The sequence below is a fragment of the Paroedura picta genome, chromosome 17 (assembly GCF_049243985.1).
Source record: "Paroedura picta isolate Pp20150507F chromosome 17, Ppicta_v3.0, whole genome shotgun sequence".
NCBI lineage: Eukaryota > Metazoa > Chordata > Lepidosauria > Squamata > Gekkonidae > Paroedura > Paroedura picta.
Genome location: NC_135385.1, coordinates 21,663,458 through 21,687,039, shown reverse-complemented (window position 1 = coordinate 21,687,039; position 23,582 = coordinate 21,663,458). Strand labels below are relative to the sequence as shown.

The 23,582-nt window shown below is 48.6% G+C and overlaps 1 protein-coding gene across 6 annotated transcripts in view; it reads right to left on the bottom strand.

Moving 5' to 3' along the window:
- The window catches only part of SDK1 (sidekick cell adhesion molecule 1), a 429,219-nt gene that overhangs the window by 141,864 nt on the left and 263,773 nt on the right, over positions 1 to 23,582 (bottom strand). For 4 of the 6 annotated variants that reach the window (XM_077316210.1, XM_077316213.1, XM_077316214.1 and 1 more), the window contains 5 exons: positions 22,341 to 22,457; positions 22,052 to 22,219; positions 20,442 to 20,544; positions 18,931 to 19,107; positions 11,673 to 11,809 (listed from right to left, as the gene is read on the bottom strand). In XM_077316210.1, the coding sequence (XP_077172325.1) occupies positions 11,673 to 11,809; positions 18,931 to 19,107; positions 20,442 to 20,544; positions 22,052 to 22,219; positions 22,341 to 22,457 (702 nt within the window). The remainder of the gene's footprint in view (positions 1 to 11,672; positions 11,810 to 18,930; positions 19,108 to 20,441; positions 20,545 to 22,051; positions 22,220 to 22,340; positions 22,458 to 23,582) is intronic. The other 2 variants (XM_077316211.1, XM_077316212.1) reach the window with 2 other exon arrangements.

The following is a 23,582-nucleotide window of genomic DNA, read 5'->3' as shown; positions in this document are numbered from 1 at the left end:
TCAGGCTCAAATCCAATACAATTCAGCTGGTGTTTTGAACTGGGATGCCACAATTTCAGCACCCTTTTTAGGCCTCTGTTGTAGGGACAGCTCCGGAGGAACTGTCCATGGTGCTGCAGGGTGCTGATCTTGCCAGGGGGAGCATTCCACCAAGCTGGGGCCAGGGCTGACAAGGCTCTGGCCCTAGTTGAGACCAATATGGTATCTTTGGGGTCGTGGATCTTGAACAGGTTTTGCTCTCTAGATCTTAAGTTATTCTGGAGGCTATATGGGAAAAGGCAGGACTGACATTTGTTACTGATTTCTCCTCACCCAATTGTCCTCTCCCTCCGATTCATTTAACCTTGTTTTTCAACCTAAGCACCACATGGTGTAGTTCAGAGCCACACGAATCGGGCCACGTGACAGTATTCAAAGTGAAGGTGCGTTCCTCTGCTTGTGATCTCCAAATTAAGGCTACCCACCTGATCAGAGGTTCCTTATGGCTCCATCCATAAACCCATTATGCCTAGACGCTCGGACTGAAGCTGATTCAGTCCCCTCAGTGCTGGCTTTCTTGCTACCAAGACAGAGCTGTTCCTCCCCAATTTTGAACACATTTACCGAACGCGAGCTAGTTCAGTTCCAATCAATGATACCCAGCTTGCAAGTAAATGTTCTTAGGATTGGGCTATTAGTCAATTAACAGCCTTGCTTTCAACCAATTCATCAGCTGATTAGGTGATTAAAGTAAGTATCAGAGGAGCTCAATACAGGGGATACTTAAAAGATGTTTAACGCTGGAAAAGGCTCCTCTGGGCTAAACACCAATGGAAATTTACCCTTCGATACACCATCTTTGCCAGGCCACCGAAGTTTATAGCGACATGATCAGCCGCAAGGAAAGACTGCATTCAAAATTATCAGACTATTAATTATTTGGGGCAACCTCGTCACATCTGCCCTTCACTCAATTGAGGCACCATAATCTTCTTACTCCTGCATCCTTATACCGCCTCTTAACAATGCGAAGGCTCATCTTTCAGCTACACTTGCGGCTGAAAACATTTGAAAATGGAAAACTCTTTCCATCCAGCATTTCTCTGGAAGCGGCTCAGCCCTTTCGCTTCCACAGCTCAGCTTTCAGGGGCACAGGCATATCTGCAAATATGCAACAGTGTTATGTCCATTTGGGCTTCCAGAATCTTGGAAATGCCAGTTTAAGTGAAGAGGTTCAGCTCTTCTGCTGCAACGTCCTCTTAGAACTACATTTCCCAGAGGTGACTGCAAGACTGTCTCCTCTGACTTCCCACTTCAGACCACAGCCACAGAGAACTCACACAGCAGGAAGGAGCATATGGCGGGGAGGCAGCTCAAGGTGACATCCACTATGTTATTATTTTTTTTTAATCATTGGAAGGACACTTGCATTCGTTAAGAAAAAAAGAAAAGTCAAATACGATGCCAGGAGAAAAGGAATATCCATAAAGATTTAGTGCAGTTCAGAAAGAGTTAGCAAATGGCAACCACATCGAAACCTGTATCGAAATTGGAAGATGGGTGAAATTATGACGCAGGGGCCTCTGTCCCTCCGATCCAGTCAGTCGTATTTGAAACTTTCCTCCAACTCAACTTGCTCGTCTGCCAACTAAGATCCTCAGCTCTCCTCTCCAACTGAAAAGAAGCCTATGCATGTTACACCATCGCCTTATGTTAATTCTTGGTTTGCACTTGCCCCTTCCAGCCCAACTCCAGGAATGGGCTCAAATAATCTACACATGCCGCAAGATAAATAATTCTAGTAGGAGAAGGGTCACTTCTTGAACAGCATGGCTATTGGGATGCAGATCGATAATGGTTCAACTGGGCTATCATGAAACAGCTCGGCAAGACCTGCGAGTCGGCCCCAATGTGGAGACGTCCCATTGGTATGCCAAAGGTATTATGACCCTTCATCTGGGCTGATGGTCATACTGTCCGCGGTATGAAGCCGAAAGAGATGCTTTTTTGAGAAAATGGATTTTGAAATCCTTTCCTGATAATGTAAGACTTTGATGGTTTATGATAACATTGTATTGTTCACACAGCAAACTCACTTTTACTGGGTTTTTTTAAATTCACGAATTTAGAGGTGTATGGTTTATCGGCTATTATTAAACTATAATAAAACTGGAGTATACCAAAGGGTCTCGCAATATCCCCCGGTTCCTCCCTACTCTGTCAACCGGGGCTCTCTAAAGTGTTCACTAGACGTGCCAATCCTTTGGCCTTGACCATCCATCCAGCTGCTCAGAGACGAACTTTGGAGCAAAATTTCGGTTTCGGAAAGGAAAGAGCTTCTCCCTCATCAACCCGCACGGTTAGGCAGACCGAACGCTTCTCGGACGAAAAGGGACGCCGCACATGTTGCTGCATAATAAATAAAAACTATATTCATTAGCGTTTTAATAAAGGGGGAAATGAGCACGACAAAGACAGATGGGCTATGCGTTTCTCAGCCCATCTGCTTGGCAGTCCATTATGGTGCCACACCCGTGAGTGGTTCGGGCTGAAGGATTATAATGAAATTTCACGGCTAGCCTGAAATGCCTCGCCTCCCCTCACCCCCAGCCTTCAAACAGGTACAGAGAAACCACTTTCTGAGCCAGATCAGCTCACTGCAACTTTCTCATGCGGATTCTACGTGCCTGGAATTTGTTTAAAGAACGGTGCGTGCTGCTTAAAGTGATTCTCCAGTAAATGGTGGGCTTGGTGACAGTGGTAGAAAGTATCTCACTGCCCTGTTGCAGGTCCATCAGATGCCCTGTCTCACCTCCATTCATCATCCCTTGCTTGTTGTCCCAGGTGCTGTTCAGGGAATGTTTAACGCACCAAGGAGCACCTGGGAAATGTAGTCCAAAATGCTGTCGATGTGGAATGGAGATGAGGTACAGCTGGTGTCTTGTACCCTGCTTTTTACTACCCGAAGGAGTCTCAAAGCAGCTACCCTCCCTTGCCCCGCAACAGACATCCTGTGAGGTACGTGGGGCTGAGAGAGCTCTGAGAGAACTGGGACTGGCCCATGGTCACCCTGCTGGCGGCAAGTGGATGAGTTCTCCAGATTAGAGGTGGCCACTCTAAACTGCCGTACCAAGATGGAGACCAAAGAAGATGAAAGTCTGAGGAAAGCAGGGAAAATGGGAACCAGGGAGGGTGGCAGGGCTAGCCACAGCTGGCAACCCAGCAGGAGGAAACAGGGGGCAAGGCTTCTGGCACAATGCTGGAAGAGACATTACTGTGTTGGAGTGATGTTCCAGGATTCACCCAAAACCCTATGGTGAAACCATCAAGTTCTGAGTGAATCACACGACGTCATCCAGATGTGATGACTTCACTTCCAGTTTTGTGACACTGACACAGTTTGACAAGCTATGGTGGGGAATGAGGGACAATACTCCGTAGAGGGTATACTGAAGAGTCCATTGGGTGGCTTAGTAGCCAGCAAAACCGTGCTGGAAGCGCTTGCTGAATTAAGCACTCGGCTAACTTTTCTGAATATTGTGGACTCATAGCATGGGGCTTACCACACAGTATCCATCAGCCATGACCTGGGTAGCCCAGGCTAGCCGGATGACGTGAGATCTCAGAAGCTAGGCAGGGTTGCTCCTGTCGCACATTTGTACGGGCGATCACTGAATTATAGCGAGATCTTGATGACGAGGCAGGGAAAGGCAAGCCACCACTGAACTACTCTTGTCTTGAAAACCCCCTGGGGCTGCCAGGAGTCAGCTGTGACTTGACAGCCCTTCCCACTACCAGGAATAGCAATGAAGAAAAAAAAGTATTTCAAAATTTGTTGGATTTTTAAAACATTCGAGGGGATGATAGACGTTCTAACCCCTACCCTCGCACGTCTAGTCTACGCAAATGGAGTCAAGGCCATAGAGGAGTTTCAGCTTCAAAATGCAACGTAACTTTTTTCCCCTTCAAGCCATCCGACAACTCTGGAGCTTTTGTCTAAGAGAGAACGACATCGTAGCCACGCATGGAACTCATTAGTCTTGTGCCGCTGTCCCTTTGTGGCCTGCGTGATGAACACATTAACGGTGGAATAATGAAGAGGAACTTTACAAAATGTCACACTATTTGGGAGAAGCATCACGGCGACACATAAATCACAGCTTTGCTGGCTCGCACAGGGGTGAGTTAACATCCGCAGGGCCGCTCCGCTAGCTGCGTTGCGAAGAAGCTACACAGAAATCTTTCAGTCACTGAATATGTTTAGATTATTGTACAATATATTTGTTTTAAAGAAAAGCTGGTTTGGGGCACAAGAAGTAACAAGGATATGAGTGGCAGGCCATAGCTTGGGGGGTGGGAAGGACTGCATGAAGTCAGAAAGATGACCTGCCTTTTATCTGTTGTGTGCATGCACCAGCACTTGTTTGGGTTGGTTTGGCCATGTTTCCTCCAGTGTCTCATAATCCTGACCCCCAAATCTTTAAGGACCTTCAAAGAGCTGCTGGAGGATAAGGCCACCCAGGAAACTCACTACCCCATGAATGTGGACTAGGACCTTTGCCTTGTTAATGTCTGAAATGATTCTGATCTTCACCAGTGGAAGTTGGCATTTATGGGTCTCAGGGGTCCACACATTTGGCTGATGCTCTACACATGTAGCTTAGCTGTGAAAAAGTCTGTTCCGCTTTCCCTCCTTGACTTTGCCAAGTATCCCTCTGCAAGCATGCTCCACCATATTTTTGGGGGAAGGGTACATTTTAGATATTTTTTGTCCTGATGATCGCTTGTCCCAAACTCTGGAACTCTTCCATGCATGTCTGATCACTAATATTTTGGCTTCACCTTACCCATCTGCTCTGGCCGGTGGCTGAACAAAATGGAAAGAATCATGTAACATGTGGCCAGATTGAACAAGGATTCTATTAGTCATGTCCACACTATTCTATTCATACCTGCGCACGAGCACCTAGTGTAGCGATAGACGCATACACGCGCAACTGCTGACCTGTGAAACATGAACATTCACTTTAGCAAGAATGCATTCCTTGGCAACGTATCTGCAGAGCCATACTAAGTGGAGTTATCTCCTTGGAAGTCAGTGGGTTTAAGAAGGGCATCACTCCACTCAGGATTGCGCTGTTGGTTACTGAGATTATGTATGGCCAAACTTGTGAACATTCTCAAGAGCTATATAAATGCTAAGGATTATTTGTGGGGACTGTTAAGATCTGGCTCCCTTGTAAGCCAGAGCACATGGGTGTCCACCAAAAGTAATCGTGGCTTCGTTCCAAGTAAAGGGGTTCAGTCCCAAAAGGCAAGAGAAGCATTGATCTGTTCCAAGGGCCAGACAGCCGGCATTATGTGAAACGCTGATGCAACCCCACAATATATATATATATATTTCCCATTACACTCTATAAAGCAGAGATTACTCCTTCCACCGCCATCCCATTCATTTTTATGGATGTTCCTCTTATGCGTTTTTAAAAAAATGTATTCTCGTGCGGTGTCCAAAATACATGACCAAAACAAATGGGAAGCAGAATGGAGGCAGGGTGGAATTAATAAGCAAGCCGGAAGGACTTAATCAAGAAAACGGGAGCGCAGACGCTAACGAGAACGTTGAAATGTCCACAAATGAGCTAATTGTCACCCGTCTGTTTCCCGCAGCCATTCGGCTTCATTTGTTTACTGAGCACTCAAATGCCGCTCGAGAGTGCTTAACCCGGGCCCATTCGATCGAGTGAACAGTTTGATTCAACCACGGAGCCTATTAATCTTGCCACGAGCTTAAGGTTGTGTGCTCTGTTTATAGGCTGCATCTCTAGAATTCTTTATTTATTCTTCCGCCCCCCCTCCCCCTCCCTCTTCTGGTGGAAGATAAAAGATCTGGCAGGAAGAGAGATTAAACTGAAAACTAATATAAACGAACCCCTATTCATCTCTCCGGCACTCGCGCTGTGGACAGAAAAGTGGTTTGCGGGGGGGGGGAGACCTTGCGTTCGCTTGGGGGCCCCAATTCAGCAAGTTCCCTGCGTAGCTTTCAAATGCAAATGGGGATCCTGCTCCCAAGGATCAAGGGGGACCTTCTCAAAGGCTGCGCCTCCCTTCGGCTCACAACAGAGAGGCCAAACGGCTAGGAAGTTTTGTCGCGCAGCGTAAAAAGGACACAGGGCTGCTGTGTGACAGATCATTCTGGGATGCCCTTTTCTCCCCTGCTTCCAGAAAAGGAAACACTCTATTAAAATGTCAACACCCACTTCCCCTTTCCTTGGGGGATTACTGTCTCTCGCCTGGCCCAGACAGCCCGGTGAACTTCCGCAGCAGTAACAACAAGCGTGTCGGGTCAAGGCATTCGATAAGCCTTCATTAGGCCAGATGCACAGAGCTAATCTTTTATGTTGCGGAAGTACCTGGAATGTTTGTTCTCTCTCTCTCTCTCCCTGCCATTTTGGGCTCCTAGATTCAAAAATTTCCTTCATGCCACAGATGGATCCGCTATAACACCCAGACCCTTGAACAGAGATTCCAACAAGAGTTCCAGGTTGCTCTGGGGTGATTTGAGAGCTCACCAGGGATTCCGCAAAAAATTGTTTTTTTTCGAGAAACCAATTAATAAGACTCAAAGGGCTGGCTTCCTTCACCAAGAACCCCAACCAAGTGACATGCTGACATACATCCCAGCCTTCAACTGCCCTCTTCTTCTCTAATGCACCCTCTAATCCCCACTAAGATTCTAAAAAATTCATTCGTTCGTTTGTTCGTTCATTCTAGGATTTATATTCAACCTGGGTGGCCATTTAAGTCTGTTCTGCAAGACCTTCATGACACATTTGCAGACCAGGATCTCTGGGTATAAAGGCCCAATTTGGATGTGGATGAATTCCATGAGGTGTCTCCATCCGACTGGCTCCTAAGTGAACTGCCTGCATTTGACCAGAAGATCAGTTAGAACAGAGATGGTTGGTGTTGGTGAGAAAGGCGGGAGAATAGACAGAGGAAAAAAAGGTAAGCAAAGGTCCTGAGTCATAATAATGAGGCTTCTCTGGGATAAATTTCAGGAAGAGTGTATTCGAACTGATTACTGACGACCGAATACTGAGAGGGGGGGGGGGAGACCCAAACCATCAGGCCATGTTTTGGATAATGGGACTTGTTGCATACTTCTGCCATTTGTCTCCGTCCCACCCCTACCCAAGCCGTGTCATCGTCTTCATTCTTAATTAAAGGAAAGACACTTTAATCCTCGTCAGGAGGAGCGGCCCAGGCCGTGCGGCAGGCAATTAGTCCTCTGAAATTTAGACTCGTTAAATTGCGCCTTCAACCATATTTCAGCAGCAGAACTTTATGGTGAGTGATTGGGTCAGACGGGCTTTAAAAATACGCTGCGGATGGAATTAGTAGCGAGACGTTCGGCCCGCGACAAGAGGGAACAGGGGAATTGGGGCCGTGGCTTGACCACGGCTATTTTATCCATGGAGTGTGCATGTGTAGGAATATACAGGCTTATTGCCGCCATAACCACACCATGTTAAAACAGGATGGCAATGTAACAGGTGGGGGTGGGAATCACACGTAGACCCCTGTCAGCCTTTCTCTGCATAACGAGGGCAAGGACTGGGACCCACATCTTGCACCACGAGCAAATGGGCTTGTGTGAGGCATGCACAGAAATCGGTGACAGTTCCGCTACAGGGAAGGGAGCTGAGCCACCAGCAAGAACAAGCACAGACAATGCAAGCAATTTCCTATGCAAAGTACAGGGGAAAGTTTGCACGCGGGAGACAAAAGAAAGGGAGGGCATTATTACGGATCAGTAGAACACATGCTTTGAATTCAGAAGGCCCTCGGGGCACTTTGTGGCATCTCCCAGGTAAAGGATTTCAGAGAGCCGGCCTTTCTGTGCTTTTGACCCTGGAGAGTCGCTGCCAATCACAGTGAACGGAGGGTCTCTAACAGGTAGCTTGTGAACTACCGGCTGCTCACCTGTCACTTTAGAATAGCTTGGGCATCTCTTAGAAAGCCACGGAAGAAAGTTCTGCCCTGGGCTTTTTAAAAGCTTTTACTTCATAGGATGTTACTTGGAGCTGCTCAGCTGAAAGCTTCATTTCTTCTTGTGTGGAATTCATGGCCGCAGGAAGGGGCAGCGATGGCTACAAGCACAGACAGCTCCAAGATGGAATTGGATAGACATATGGGGCAAAGGCCCATCAGTGGCTATTAGTTACAATGTCTAGACATCTAGGGCAGTGCTGCTCTGTCTTCTTGGTGCTTGGGGGCAACAGGGGGGGGATTCTGAAGTTCTGGCCCCACTGGTGGACCTACAGATGGCACCTGAGTTTTGGCCACTGTGTGGCAGAGAGTGTTGGACTGGATGGGCAACTGGCCTGATCCAACATGGCTTCTCTTATGTTCTTAACACAACTTGGTGACATGCCCTGGAGGCAGGAGAGAAGCAAATAAGGGTGTTTATTGTGAAGTACTTCTCCTTCCCTGCAGGACACAGTTATGAGTTACACGGCCCAGTTTTCTGATTTGAGATGGGCATCTCCAGAATGAATTTTTTAAAAAAATATTCAATTAAAAATATAGAAATAAGACTATTGCAGACAAAGGTCTGAAATGCATACAAGACTATTATAAAGCAGCAATTACATAAGGTTGAAATTAACTTCTCATTCTAGACAGGAAAGCATCCAATTTTCCAAATGTAGCAGACATTTGGCCATGCAGCAGTCAAGACAAGTCAGTTTACACAGACAAATACATTCCTCTAATTTCTCAAACCAATCCTCTTCCTTCGGAATTACGTTCTTCTTTCAATTTTGAGCAAATATTAGCCTTGCCGGCATTACGGCATTAAGAAAAGTGTCACAAAACACCTTTAGAAAAGAATTCTAGATCATTTAGCCAAAATACCCAGCACCTTAGGGATTAATGGTAGCGTTCTCCTTACATCTTTATAAATCGCTGTAGCCATCAAATCCCAGAATTCTGCTGCTCTCCTGCACGTTCCCCAGATGTGTATAAAGTTGGCACCAGTAGCTTCACATTCCCAACAATCTCCTAATATATTTATATATATATATTTTTGCTAATTTAGAGGGAGAGAGGTGCCACTGATGTAGCATTTTTATGAATAATTTCTTTGGGAGAAAGGGTTACTGAAAAGTTTAAACCACTTCTTAACCCTGATGGCCAATATGAAAGCTTATTGGTGTTTTCACATCTTTTGCCCGGAGTCTTACAAATGATTTCTGATATCTGCTACCGGCGCCAAACAAAACATTATCTATCTTAGAGAATATATCCCTTTCACCATTTATAACTAGCGTCCTAAAAGTGGTCAATTGAGTTCTTTAGGTCATCTTTATATAATAATGTTTTAGAAGTTTTTGAGCCTGTAGATACTGAAACCAAAGGATTTGCCCATTGCTTAAAGGCGGTATTTCCGAAAATTAAACAATTGTCAGCCCATGTGGGATTAAGGATTTACAGTGAGACACATTTTAATATTATTTAAAAGTAAAATAAAACTGCATGTGTTGGTTGATCACTCCCATAGCTGATAGCTCAAGGCTATCAAACATTTCCATGTGCCATCTGGGATTCAAAACCAGATACTTTGGGTCGGCGCCCAGCAGCTCTCTCCCATGACATGGCAGCTCCCCGAAAGGTTGATGGGAAACAGATTCAGAAAAGAAATATTTCTTCCCTCCGTGGCTAACTAAATTGTGCCAGTGAATATACTGATGGCCACAAACGTGGGTGAGTAGACCGATTCACAGAAGAGAAATCCATCAACAGCTGCTAGCCATGGTCATAGCCAGGGAACCTCCATGGGCAGAAGCAGTCAGAGTCTGAATGTCCAGGGCTAAGAGTGACAGCAAGAGGTGGCCTTGGTCTCCATGTTTCAGAGCATCTAGTTCAGGGGGAGTCAAACTGCGGCCCTCCAGATGTCCATGGACTACAATTCCCAGGAGCCCTTGCCAGCATTCGCTGGCGAATGCTGGCAAGGGCTCCTGGGAATTGTAGTCCATGGACATCTGGAAGGCCGCAGTTTGACTACCCCTAGTCTAGTTGGACCCATCGTCCTCCATGAATCCCCAAAAGACCAGGCTGTTCCAGAGAAAAGAAAGGAGCTCTTCCCCCAAATCCTGCATCCTGGCCTCGCCCTTTTGTTTGCGTGCTTACCAACACAAAGCTTAGTCAAGTGCATGGATCTGATACGCTCAGAGGCCCTTCTGATGGCCGATTACAGCGCCATCAGCCAAAATCGCTGGATTGCGCCTGACAGCCGGTGAGAGTTCAGAAAATCCTTCCGTACTCGACAGGATTATCGAAGCAATTTCTGTAGGGTGTTATCAGATCTCTGCTGAGCTTCCTACACAGTTGTTTTTTTTTAGCAGCGAATTACTGTATTTTCCAGTTGACAGCACGGTTGCCATTTCCGGGGCCAATTCTCTCCCCCCCACACACCCCCCGCCCCCAACTCCTCTGTCCAGAGCCTGCTCAGAACTCTGTTTACGAGGCCCTCTTGTTAGCCATGGATTTGCGTTTACATTTTAACGCGCATCGGCCGAGTTTGGCCAGAGAAACAAGAGCGAGGTTGACATATACAGCTGGGGGGCCTTGCTTAAAAAGGGTCTCTATGGGTAGGACTGTTGCTGCCTTTCCCTTTGCAGATTATGAATGCAGAAGGGACATTGTGCATGCCTGCCTGTGGGCATGTGTGTAAATCCATGTACAAGGCCCGGCTGCCTCTGCCCTGCCCCCCACAGACCCTCTGAAACAGCAGCAAGCAGCAGAAGTCTTGACTGGGGAGCAGTGCTCCTTAGGTACATCAATGTGACCACACGATACGGAAGAAGCCCAAAGAAGAGACGGCTTTAGAACAGAGCGAGGGGGGCTATGGGAAAGCTCGACAAAGGGACACCGGTGACTCAACTCTCGTTTAGATGGAGACCCGCCACCTCCCTTGCTTTTTTGCTGTTTTGTATTGCTGATGGGGGTTTTCCAGGCAAGAGGCATTCAGAGGGGGTTTGCCATTGCCTGCCTCTGCGTGGCGACCCTGGCCTTTCTGGCCAGCCTCCCCTCCAAATACTTAGCTTCTGAGATCTGGTTGTAGAACTTAGCTGGCTGAGATCTGGTGCTGTAGAACTTGAGGATGAGGGCACAGAAAGCATTTGCAATGGAAGCTGCATGGGCCGTTGAAAGGCACAGGCCTTTCGCCGCTGCGGACCTCCAAGCCTTTCAGCTGGGCTAGGGCACGGGAGCCCAGCATGTGAGCCCTTCAAATGGTCCTCCCCCCTCCAGTCGCTCCTTCCATAGAAACAGACTTTGGAACGGCACCTGAGCTCAGGAGTTACACTCTTGAGCAGGGACCATCAAGGCAACCGGCATATTAACTCCTAACGCAAAGCCCTGTGCAGCCGCCTGAGAAACATCTGTGGCTGCAGGGAGCTCCCAATTAGGATTCTCAGTGTAGCAGAACAGGGGAGAGCTCACTTGAGGAAAAGAGTCATTATTCAATATATCTCTATATAATAAAAAACCCAGCTCTGAATCTGCAAATGGCCGGACAGACAGACAGGGCGGCTCTACCTGGAGGTGCAGAGGAGAAAAGGCGGGTGGGGAGTTGGTGCTAGGGGAGAAAGAGAAGCAAGGGGCCATGTGCTTTCCGCCGTACTCACTGTTCTCAGAGAGCTCCACGATGTAGTAGAGCACGGGGCTGTTTCCGTCAAAGGGGCGCACCCAGGAAAGGATCACGCTGCGGCTGAAGGAAGCATTCAAGGTGGCCAGGAGGTTTTGAGGAGGATGAGGCAGCTCACTGTGAACAGAAGGAGCAGAGCACGGGAGATGAGGCATGAGGAAATCCAAGCATCTAAGGCTGCCAGCTCTGGGTCACGAAATACCGCGAGATTTTGCGAGGGGAGACTGAGGAAGGAGGAAATTGGTTTGGGAGGGACTTCAGAGGGGCAGAAAGCCATACAGTCTCTTCCAGTGACAAATATTACAACATCCTGATTTGCTGCTCCTTGAATGGTTGGCCAATGCCTGACACCTGCGGTATAACATGACAACAAATATCCAACTTATTGTTTTTAAACCAAAGGTGTGCTTGTGCACACAAGAGAGAGAGAGAGAGAGAGAGAGACTTTTTAGATTTTCCTCCTCAGCAGCTACGACGTCTAGGGCTAGCCCCACTTGTAGTCAAGCACGCTGGGCGCCTGCTTTGAGGTGTTTCTTTTCCAAAAGGAGGGCAAGACTCGTCCTCAAAAAACAGCCAGGGATGCTCAGCAATTCACCACAACCGTGTCACCCAAAAGTTCTCTCTCAACATCAATTATCACTGACCCTTCCTGGTCAGACCCAAACGCAGTCATTGTACTTGACATCCTGTAATTAAAAAAATGTACTCTTTTCTCCCCATAATTTATTAAGTTGCCGTACGCTTCGGGCTATCTGAAAAACCCACAGTTCATAAACAAAAGGTCGTTGCAGGGAAGGGAAGTGGTTTTAAATCAGAGGTCTAAGGAGCCTGTGCTGAATTTCATGTCCCTTCCTGTGGTTGAAGGGGAGAGCAGGGGAACAAATTTAATTTTGAATTAATTTCGAACCGTGGTCCGTGTTTTATTGTAGCCCATGTGGGCACGGGGGTGCCCAATCTGAACTTGAAAAACGGCATTACGCGACCGGGCTGGTGAAAACAATTCCGGAAAGAAGAAAGGGCCGTTCGGACGCCGTTTATTAAACTCCAAATCAAAAAAGGACACCAGAAATGCCGTCCGCGGAATCAAGTCCCAGAAGCTTTCCATGAATTCTAAAACAGTACGAGGGGCAATAACTAATGGAGATGACTTCAGAAACTATGGGGCCTGGTGCAAAAAGGGAAATTAAATGGGTCCTTTGTTTTCTGAGCTACATCCCGCCCAGGCATAGGATACACCCACACTACAGATGCACCATATGGATTTCCAGTACAAACTTTTTAATTCGTTGCTTGTGTTTTAATTTTGGTCTGAATGACCGTAAATATTGAAATTAACTGGGTGAAGTAATATTTCCAGTCTGCTGCTTGGAGGTGCCAGGATCAAGGTTTGTGGAGGAGAGGAGGCAGGCAATAGGCCACTACGGCCCCCAGGAAAAGTCCTAGTGACCTCATGGCCTGGGGGACCTTTCCCCTGCCAGGGCCACTGCACCTTCAAGCCAGGGCCAGCCTTCAGCCTAAACGGGGCAGGTGATAGCTGCTGCGAACCAGGGGCAAGTGGACCTTCCCCCAGGACTGGTGGAGACAGAGATGCATGGGTAGTGGTGAGTCTTCCAGCATGCCTGGACTCTGTGGGGCCCTACATCACTCTAGGTGTGTGTTGATGTTAGAGAAACCAGGCCGGAAACTGCAGAATCGCTGGCTACTGCAGAGGTTACCGAGCAAACACATCCAGGTCTGCTGTAGAAACTTGCCGCTGCGTGCATTCACTCGACAAGTCTGTTCTACCGCATATCGGGAGGCGCTCCCATTACACAAGGCTGGACGCCGTGCCCTCCCAGAGCCTCTTTCGAATGCTGGATGTTCAGCGGAAATGCAAAGGGCCTCTCCTGACTTCTGATCCCCCGAACACCGAGCTTGTCTGCGCTCATTAGAAAAGCAGACTTTGAGCTTCAGCTGGGGAAGGGCGGCCCAAATTAATGCTCCTTTTAAGCTGTACGGAGATTAAACACCAGCTCCTGTTTAGGACTTGCTTTGCATTGATTATCCCAGCCAGGCTCCCCCCGTGCATGCCTTAATATTAATAATGCCAAAGCATCCGTTGCGTTTTCAGTCTCCAGTCAACTACACCTGACCTGCTCTAATACGGAGCGGGCTCATTAAAACTGACACGTTGGAACAAGCTCATTTTGCCTTTTCCACCACGTTGGAGGAAGACAACGAGGAAAGGAGTTGGGTTTTGATTCCCTGCTTTTCACTCCCCGAGTGGCTTACAAACCCCTTTCCCTTCCTCTCCCCACCACAGACGCCCAATCAGGTAAGTGGGGCCCAGAGAGCTCTGAGAGAACTGTTCTGCAAGAACAGCCCTAAGAGACCTGTGACTGGCCCAAGGCCACCCAGCTGGCTGCATGTGGAGGACGACTGGGGAATCAAACCTGGTGCTCCAGATTAGCGCCTTAGCCACTGCACCACCCTGGTTCTAGTCAAGGATGCTCGACTGTGGATTGGGAGTCAGCCACTACGAAATGCTGGATGCTCCTCCTCTCCTGCCTTCCCCTAACACATCTGACTGAGACTGGCCATCACAAGTGCTTAACTCATCCTGGGAAGCACTCTTGGCTGCGATAAAGTGTGAAGACCCAGAGGCCTTTGGTAAATCTGTTCACTGCCAGTCACAGGCGATGCCTGCAATCCAAAGTCCCTCAAGGGAAAAGCAGTAAGCGTGCCAGAAACACCTCTCTCCCACAACGATCCTTTACGACTGAAGAGGAACTCTGGAGGGAGGCCCCGTGTGATGGTCTCCGCGCACGCCGGAGATTAACCAATATTAAGCTCTCGCTACCCAACGCTGCCTTCTGCTGAAACCATCAAAAGGAGAGGGTGATAAAGGAAGGGCCACGCCCACTAGGAATCACCCTGCCCCAGCTGCCTATACAAAACTGTCTTCCTTCTCTTTGAGCCTGGGGGATTTATTTGCCTGGCAGGGAACGTTCCCTGGATGTCAGACCGAGGGCAGCGGTGACACGTTGCCAGCCTTCTGGGGCAAGCCAAAATGGAGAGACCAAGATGGAGAGTCCCCAGGAACAGAGGGGGCTCTCCTGGGAATCTGGGCTGTATCTCAAGGGGTCAAAGCAACCGTCACCATCAGCGTTGGTAAAAATGGGCATATGCTTGGCCACAACCAAACCTGCATTTGGGAGGACTTTGCCGGAGCAGGTGGACAAGCTAGCCCAAAATGGCGGGTGGTTACTTGCCAACATAAGCTTTTCCTCGTTCCCGCTTGGCTCGGAAGGTATAGCATTCCATCTAGTCCAACCCCCTGCTCAGTGCAGGATCATAGAATCATAGAGTTGGAAGGGGCCATAGAGGCCATCTAGTCCAACCCCCTGCTCAACGCAGGATCAGCCCTAAGCAACCAAGAAAAGTGTGTCTCCAACCTTTGCTTGAAGACTGCCAGTGAGGGGGAGCTCACCACCTCCTTAGGCAGCCTATTCCACTGCTGAACTACTCTGACTGTGAAAAATTTTTTCCTGATATCTAGCCTATATCATTGTACTTTAGTAGACTTTTTAGTAGACTTTTTTGTATTTTAGTATACTTTCCCCCCTTTCCCTAACTGTACTGCTGTCAGCCTCCAGATGGCACCAGGAAATCTCTTAGTATGACAATTGATCTGTAGACAGCCAAGAACCAATTCCTTTGGAGGGCAGACTCTATGGCATTATACCCTGATGAGGTCCCAAATTCCCCAGCCCGAAGCTGTCAACCATAACAAACTCCCAAACAGCGTTATTAAGATTTTATACAAAGATGCAGCTTCCAACTATTGCGAAGGCACCTTCAGTGTTCCAACCCTGACACCTCCCTGTCTGGTCTCAAGCTCTCCATCAGCAACTAGCATGTCAAAAGTGGCTGACAGGTTCGACAGGGGTGGCCAGACTGTGGCTCTCCAGATGTCTACGGACTACAATTCCCAGGAGCCTCTGCCGGGTGGGGATGGTATTTAGTGGCACATGTAAACGTTCCTGCAACCGTACTTCAGCTCTGCATGGGCTTGAAGTCTCCTCTCCTAGCCACCGTCTGAGCTTAAGGATTCAGCCTACAGGTGGTCCCTCCTGGGACGCTGGCTCCGTTTAAGCCACTTGGCAAACAAGAGGGAGCTGAGAAGGCAGGGGAATACTGCACAGTGGCAAAACATGCCAGGCAAAAACACCAAATGTTGAAGAAACAGCTTGGAGGGGAAGTGGGGGGAGCAGATGAGACTTTTTATTTTATTTTTATTTTTACCCACTGAACACCCACGGAGCATCTTGCAAAATGGGTTCAAGGCAAGCTATTTGCTCAGGGAAATAAACCAGAAACGTTTTTGGAAAGGTTTCTCGGCGAGCGCGGGGAAAGAGGGAGAGCCCGACAGCAGGTAATTAGAGAGGCGGTGACTGAAGAGCGGATTACCAAGAAGGCGAGGGAGATTAAGCCGGCCTCCTTGTCCATTTTTTTTGGGGGGGGGGGAGCTTTCTGCCTTGGTGACAAAAGACTCGCTAAGTCAAGCCTGCTATGAAGTTTGACTTGGGGGAAGCACGCAAGTCCCCGAAACGAACAGATAGGTGGGACCCAGGAGCTTTGGGCTGAGCGGAACATTCAGGGGCAGATTTGAACCTCGGAGTTTCCAAAATGCAACCTGCTGTAGGAAAAGGACAGGGGCTTGGCTTGGGCTGCCAACCCCCAGGCAGGGCCTGGGGATCTCCCTTATTTGCATCTGATCTCCAGACGGCCGCTTTGGGGGGTGGACTCTGGGGCATTCCACCCTGGAGAAGAGCTGGGTTTTATACGCCACTTTTCACTACCCGGAGGAGCCTCAAAGCGGCTTCCAATTCTCATCCTCTCCCCAGAACAGACACCCTGTGAGTTAGGTGGGGCTGAGAGAGCTCTGAGTGACTTGCTCTGCAAGAGCAGCTCTAAGAGGACCATGATTAGCTGGCCACCTGTGGAGAGGTGGGGGAATTGAGGCTGTCACTCTTGACCACTACTCTTGACTTATACCCTGGCTGCTTTGGGGGGTAGACTCCCTAGCATTACACTCCACTGAAGCCCCTCCCAGCCCCATATCCCACCTATTCCCAGCCTGGCATCTGTGTTGTTTTGTTCTCCTCCTGCCTCCTTACCATTCATCCCTCTTATCCCTCGCATTTGGGCTTCCTCTGTGGTTTCTACCTCCCTCGAGGCTGTTTCCTTGTGGCACCCATCACCCTGGGCCGGAATTCTAGAGCTGCCCACCGGCTCGAAAAGGGAGGGGACCCCCCGGCTCTAACTTTTTTCAAAAGCCCGTGCATGGTGGCTTTCAACGAGGGAAGAGGCTGTTTTTATTATTGTTATTTGCTCGTGTTGTTTCCCACCGCAGGTAAATTTGGATGCAGCGGTAATTTCCCTTTCCCCGGATAATAGCCCACCAGAGAGCTTGGAAATGACTAAGAACCCTCTCCATTGTGTGGGGGGAAGGATAATCTGCTTTCTGCCTGACTTCTTTCCGATTGTTCTTGCCTGGGCGAAGCATGCAAAACAGAGAGAGTGTGCAAACGGCAAGAGGCAGTCAGTGCAATTGGAGGAACAGACGGAGATGGGAGCCACAACAAGATGGGTCTTTAACAGGGTGTCATTTTGAGCTTTGTTACCATACACCCAAGAGAATCACTATTATTAACTCCACTTAATAATGGGAAAATTTGCAGGCGCTTCATTATTTTTTTTTTTCTAACGTGGCACGCTCTCCACTCAGAGCTGGTCTTCTTTGTCCTCCCTGGTGTTTCTGTAGTTTGCAGCACACTTTGGGAAAAACAGAGCCACGGGTTGGTTTTGGAAAACTGCCTGGATGTGTTGGAGGTTAAAGAAGAACCCTGGCTTTCTGTAAAGGAAACAGGTTGTGGGGGGGACAGGAAGACCTCCAGGCAGCCAGCTGTGGGGGTTGGACCCGTTGTGGATGGGTCACAGCTTAAGGGGGGGGGGGTTTCTGGCTGCTCCGGTCCAAAGAAGAAGAGTTGGGTTTTTGTGCACAGTGCTTGCTACTAGCCAAAGGAGTCTCAAAGCGACTTACATCCACCTGCCCTTCCTCTTCTCACGACAACCACCCTGTGGGGTAGGAGGGGCTGAGTGAGAGAACTGAGACTGTCCCATGAGGCCCTCTGGTCAGCATCAGGCAAGCCTGATGGGAAAGGGCAATCCACAGGTGAAGGGCAGCAGCTGAAAATGCCCTGTTTCTAGTCCCCACCCACCTCACCTCTGCAGAGCAGAACTGGAGAAAGGGACACGCCGCTGCTTTTTGCCTTCACAGCTCAAGGAGTAGCCCATCGATTCTCAAAATGCCTGTCTACCTGTATCAGAAATCCCTACAGGCAACATTTTAAGTACAGGAGTGGGCAACTGGTTTTGAAGCAGTTTTTTAGCCTTGGATTTCAGCCAAGTGTATTTATTGACTCCGAGAGGAGGACTGAAGGACTAGAAACCTGCTCGAGACAGCTCTGAAGTAAAACACGGCAAAAATAATTTAAACAGCATCAAAACCACCCGCAATAAAAAAACAGCCTTAAAAACTAAACAAAAAAAGAGCATAAAAACAACACAAAAACATTCAGCAGCCTAAATTGACCCTCGTGAAACAGCCCTCAGAAGCAGACTCTAAAAGCAATTAAAATTAATGTGAGTCCCTTTCAAATGCATATGAAAGTGATTCATGTAGATGACCGTGGTCAGACTCTGTTCATAACGAAGAGGAGGGCAGTTGCAGGGATTGAGCCCAGTCTGATTTTGGGAGGACACTAAAAACATCAGGGTCTCCCCAGCTGTGCATGAGAAGCAGGAACTATGTAGTGTTGGCCCCAGGAATGCATCAAATCCAGGCTATCTCCCTTTAGAGATTCGATGCATTCCTGGGGCCAACACTACTTAGAGATGTGTCCTCCAGACATGTGTCAAACAACCAGAAATCAAAAATTAAAGAACGGTGGGAAGATGTTCCTCTTCAGCAGGGGTGGCCAAGCTGGGGCTCTCCAGATGTCCATGGACTACAATTACCATGAGTCCCTGTCAGCTGGCAGGGGCTCATGGTAATTGTAGTCCATGGACATATGGGCAGCCAGTTTGGATGCCCTTGCTCTAGAGGCGTGTCAATCAAATGGAAAGCTGAAAATGGTGGGGAGACAATAAAAAGTCAGATAGCATTAATGCGCCATATTGCATCCAATACTCACATCACTTCCATGCGGGCCACTCTGGAATCGTTTCCTCCAAAGGAAGTGACCTCACACGTGTAGTCTCCGATGTCGCCGGACCACGTCTGGCTGATGATGAGGGTCCCGTCTGTCTCGATGGCGATTCGGGAGCTGCTAGATGGATTTATGACAACGTTGTCCTTCTTCCAAATATACCTGATTATCACAGTATTTCAGACCGTTAAAGTCAGCTGTCTATTTCGTTAAGAATGACGAAATATCAAGTGCTGAAATTATATGGTAAAAACAGAGCTGAATAATTATACAGAAGAACGACATTCGCTAACCATCTTCCCGGGGCTCATTTGGATGCAGGAGTGGTCTGACAGGCCTGCAATACTAATAAAATGTGCTCCAGAGAAAACTGAAGGGGGCAGTTCTACTCCTCTGAAATCAATGGCAAATTTCCCATTGATTTTTTTTAACAAAGGAGCTTTGGCAGAGAGAACAGCCAGCGTGAGCTGGACTGAGTTTTCTGTTTTCAGGCCCTGCGTGTCAGAAAAACAAAAGGGGAAAGGCCATTTGGTTTTTCTAAGCCGCCGCTTTCCCCATTATCATCTTAGCTGTGCAACACGGATGAACAGGCCACATTTGTACTTGGCTCTGCATAAGGGTTGTCAGGCTTCCCACAAGCAGCCAGTTCTCGCTCGGGCTGCAAGAGCAAACCAATGCGGTCGTCGTGACACTACTTTGGGGGGGAAATGGGAAGTGATAACAGGTCACTCTAGGAATCAGCGGAAACTCTATAGTTTTGGCTCTCTGTCCCCTCCTCATCTCTCTTTTTGTCCTTTCCCTGTCTTCCCGGGACCTTCCCTGGAGATACATGTCTCTGTAATTCTCTCCTGTAGAGACAATGCCCACATGCTCCACGGTGCATGATGTCACCCCCCTTCCCATCTGTGTTACCTTTCATTTATGTACATTTTCGCCCTGTCAAAGCAACAGAAAGGGAATTCCTCATACTTGTATTAACCTCGAGACAGTAAATCATAGAAAGTTGTATGGGAAACGCAGCTCATTGTAAATAATATATAAGATGAAGAGCTGTTTTTACACCTTGCTTTTCACCACCTGAAGGAGCCTCAAAGTGGCTTACAAACACCTTTCTCTTCCTCTCTCCACAACAGACTCCCAGCCAGGTGGACAGGGCTGAGAAAGCTCTGAGAGAACTGCTCTGAGAGAATTAGGACTGGCCCAAGGCCACCCAGCTGGCTGCATGTGGAGGAGCGGGGAATCAAACCCAGTTCCCCAGATTGAAGTCAGCTGCTCTTAACCACTGCACCACCCTGGTTTTGGCTGCCGTTGAAAAGGAGGGAGGGAATGGGACTGACATGATTTGGGGTACAACCAACAACCCCACCAGGTAGTTGTTGGGCACCTGAGTGCCAGAACTGGGCTCTGGGAAGTGCCTCCCCTAAGGCCACTCAGGATGGTCTGCGGAATCAAGTTCAAACAAACGGCACAAGCAAACAACTACGGAGCCCACCAACCTGATGGAAATCCTTGGGTCATGGGCCGCCTCGCAGCGCAGGGTAGCTGTGGTCCCCTTAATGACGCTACTGTCCTCCGGAGGCCGGATGATCGAAGTGCGATCTGAAAAGGACGTAACCCACAGCTCAGGTGAAAAACGGCAACTTTCATCTTGACGCAGACCTTTGGCCTTCAAAGGCAGCAGGTCAGGTCTTGGGTCATTGCAGACGAGACTATCTGTGCCCCCCTGCCAAGTGTTTACTGGAGAAAAGCTTACTGCAGAATCCTGCCCTCCTCTCCCGATCTGGACTTAATTTCCCGGCGGATTCCAATTAAGTCGTGCGAGATTAGAAGAGCAAATTCCATTGCTGAGAGGGGACTGGTTCTTAACTGTGATTAAGGTTTTGGAAGGCGCGTCTTTGGTTTCCCTCCTCCCCACCGTCTCCTCTTGTCAGAGCTCAATTCCCACTTTGCGGTGATTACGGAAAACGGCAGCAGCATTGACCTAATGGCAATTAACACCATCCAGGGTCAGAAACCCTGATGAGGGCCTTAAATCGCCATCAAGCGTGTTGATGTGTTGACCCAGCGTGTTGACCCAGAGTGGCTTCCTCTCCCCACAACAGACACCCTGTGAGGCTGGCAGGGCCGAGAGAGCTCCAAGAGAACTGGAACTGACCCAAGGTCATCCAGCTGGCTGCATGTGGAAGAGCAGGGAATCAAACCTGGTTCTTCAGATCGGAGGCTGCCACTCGTAACCACTGCACTATGATGGCTTTCTAAGGACAGCGCATGATTTCCGAACCAGGGTTAGAGGGCGTCGGCCTCTGTATACATATTATCTGTCAGCATTTTGCATAGCCCTTTGGACTGTCCCCTAAGGACATAAAATCCTGTATCCGGAAAACAGATTCCTTCTGCCCCCATCTCAAATTTAAAGGAGAGAGAGAAATGAAGGAGGTGGTGATTTTAGGCATGAGTCCAGGGAGCACCTTGAGCAAGACAAAGTTTTATTCAGGGTATAAGCTTTCATGTGCATGCACACTTCCTCAGATACAGGTGTGTGCGTGCATGGAAAAACGTACACCTTGAAGAAAACTGTGTTGGTCTTCAAGGTGCCCCTTGGTCTCAAACTTTGTTCTGTTGCTTCAGACCAATGCAGCGATACACACATGAATAAATTTTATGCTTCAGGGAACATGGGTCCATTTGCTGCAATTCAAGAGTAGGAAGACACAATAGCAATTAAAAAACCCGGATTATCATCATCAACAGGAGCAGTCCAGCCAATCCTGCTCCTAGCTTTAGCCCTTTTCCATTAAATCTGTGAGTTTGAATACCGAGAAAGTTCGGTTTCTGCCGAATCTGACACCTGCAAGTTTGCAGAATTATCCCAATCACAGCTGCCAAAACAAGAGGATACTGTTTGGCTTTGTTTTGTTTTCGGTGGATCGGCTTCAGCCCGCTCTCGAAAACACGCATATTACGGCTATTAAATTATTCAGGGTTTCCCCCCCACCCCCACCCTCTCCCGTGAAATGGAAATGTTGTAATTGCTTTCCTGGGGGCACAATGAGAACTGATTAGGCCTTGATTAATATTGGAGCGTAAAACAAACGTGGGCCCTTACTCCACACGGTGAGCGTGGCAGAAGCGTTTAGGTCTCCTTCGGAGTTGACTGCACAGCAAGTGTAGTTGCCAGCGTCTTGCAGGGAGACGGGCGTTATCCGGAGTCCACCGGATTCGAGGAGGCTGAACCGAGGGATCCGGATGGAGCCGCTGGCCAAAGTCTGGCCCCCTGAAACGAAGAGGGACAAAACAGCGTCAGGTGTGTGTGAAGCATCTCATGTCCAGCTCCTTCTCGCTGGTGGACAACAGCAACGAAGAGTGATTTCCCAACAGGAAAGTCAGGTTTTTACCCCGTTTCCAGGCAATGGCAGGTTTGGGGGCCCCGGAAACCTCGCATCGCAAAACTGCAGTCATCCCTTCTGTAACGGTCGTGTCCGCTGGCGGCCGGAGAAAGGTGGGTGCGATATCTGGAATAAAAAGGACGGAAGCGACAACAGTTCCAGAGAATCTCTCGCAAAGAGCTCTGAACGCCTCGTAAAAAAAAATGGCAACCGGAGTTGGCAACGGAGAAGGGCACGGCAATAACAACATGAAAACCTTTCAGAAGAGACAGTAACCTTTCATTGCCCGTCTCCCAGGAATTCTCCCAAACTTGGATTATCAGCTAGATGGGGAAAGAAGAAAGGCATTCTAGCGGTGCCCGTAACAAGTACGAGCAAGAGGGCTTTGGCGGCAACACAAAAGGGGGTTTGCTTTCAGGAACGTAGCAGAGCCCTTTAAAAAGATGAAATGAAACCGGAGGCCAATATTGGTTGGCAAAGCGAAATGTCAGCCAAAGGATGTCTCCTTTGGACCCTCAACCAGCGGATTGTCATCCAATCTCACCCCCTTCCCTCCCTGTTTCCCCACTGTGACATCTTATCAAGCCTTTCAAGGTTTCGAGGCCAAGATCAAACAGGGCCAGCTCTATCAGTGGCGGCCCGGGGACGGACGGTGAACTTTATCCATGGGCTACCTGCATTCCCAGCAAACCTGGAAGGTTCGAACATCACAGCCCAGTGGAAATCAAAGGGAGTTGACCTGACCTGACCTGACCAATCCTGCCCCAGCTGCTATTGCTGAAGTTGAAGGGGGATTAAAACCCCTTTGGTGTCATGGTAAAACCCATCTTGCTTGCCCCTGTTACAAGCACTGGTAGGGCTCTTTCTCTCTCTTTTGTCATTTCATCTACCTGTGAAAGGTAGGCATGGGACAGCAAGGCATTCATCCAAGCCCTGGGCCCACAAAACACGTCCTCGGCAGAGGAGTCAGCTCGATTCAAGTCCAGCAGCACCTCTGGGACCCAACAATATTTTCAGCGTACGAGTTTCCGAAAGTGAGATGGTAGGTGAATTTCCTCTAGGCCAGGTTGGATTCTGGGGATTTTTGGTTGGGGGCATGAAATTGGGGTCACCATGAATGGGTAGATAATTGTGGGCTCCTGCACTGTGCAGGGGGTTGAACTAGATGACCCTGGTGGTCCTAACTCTATGATCCTCTTCAAGGGGAGTTTCAATTCTTGAAAGCTCATAACCGTGAATATCTTGCTGAGT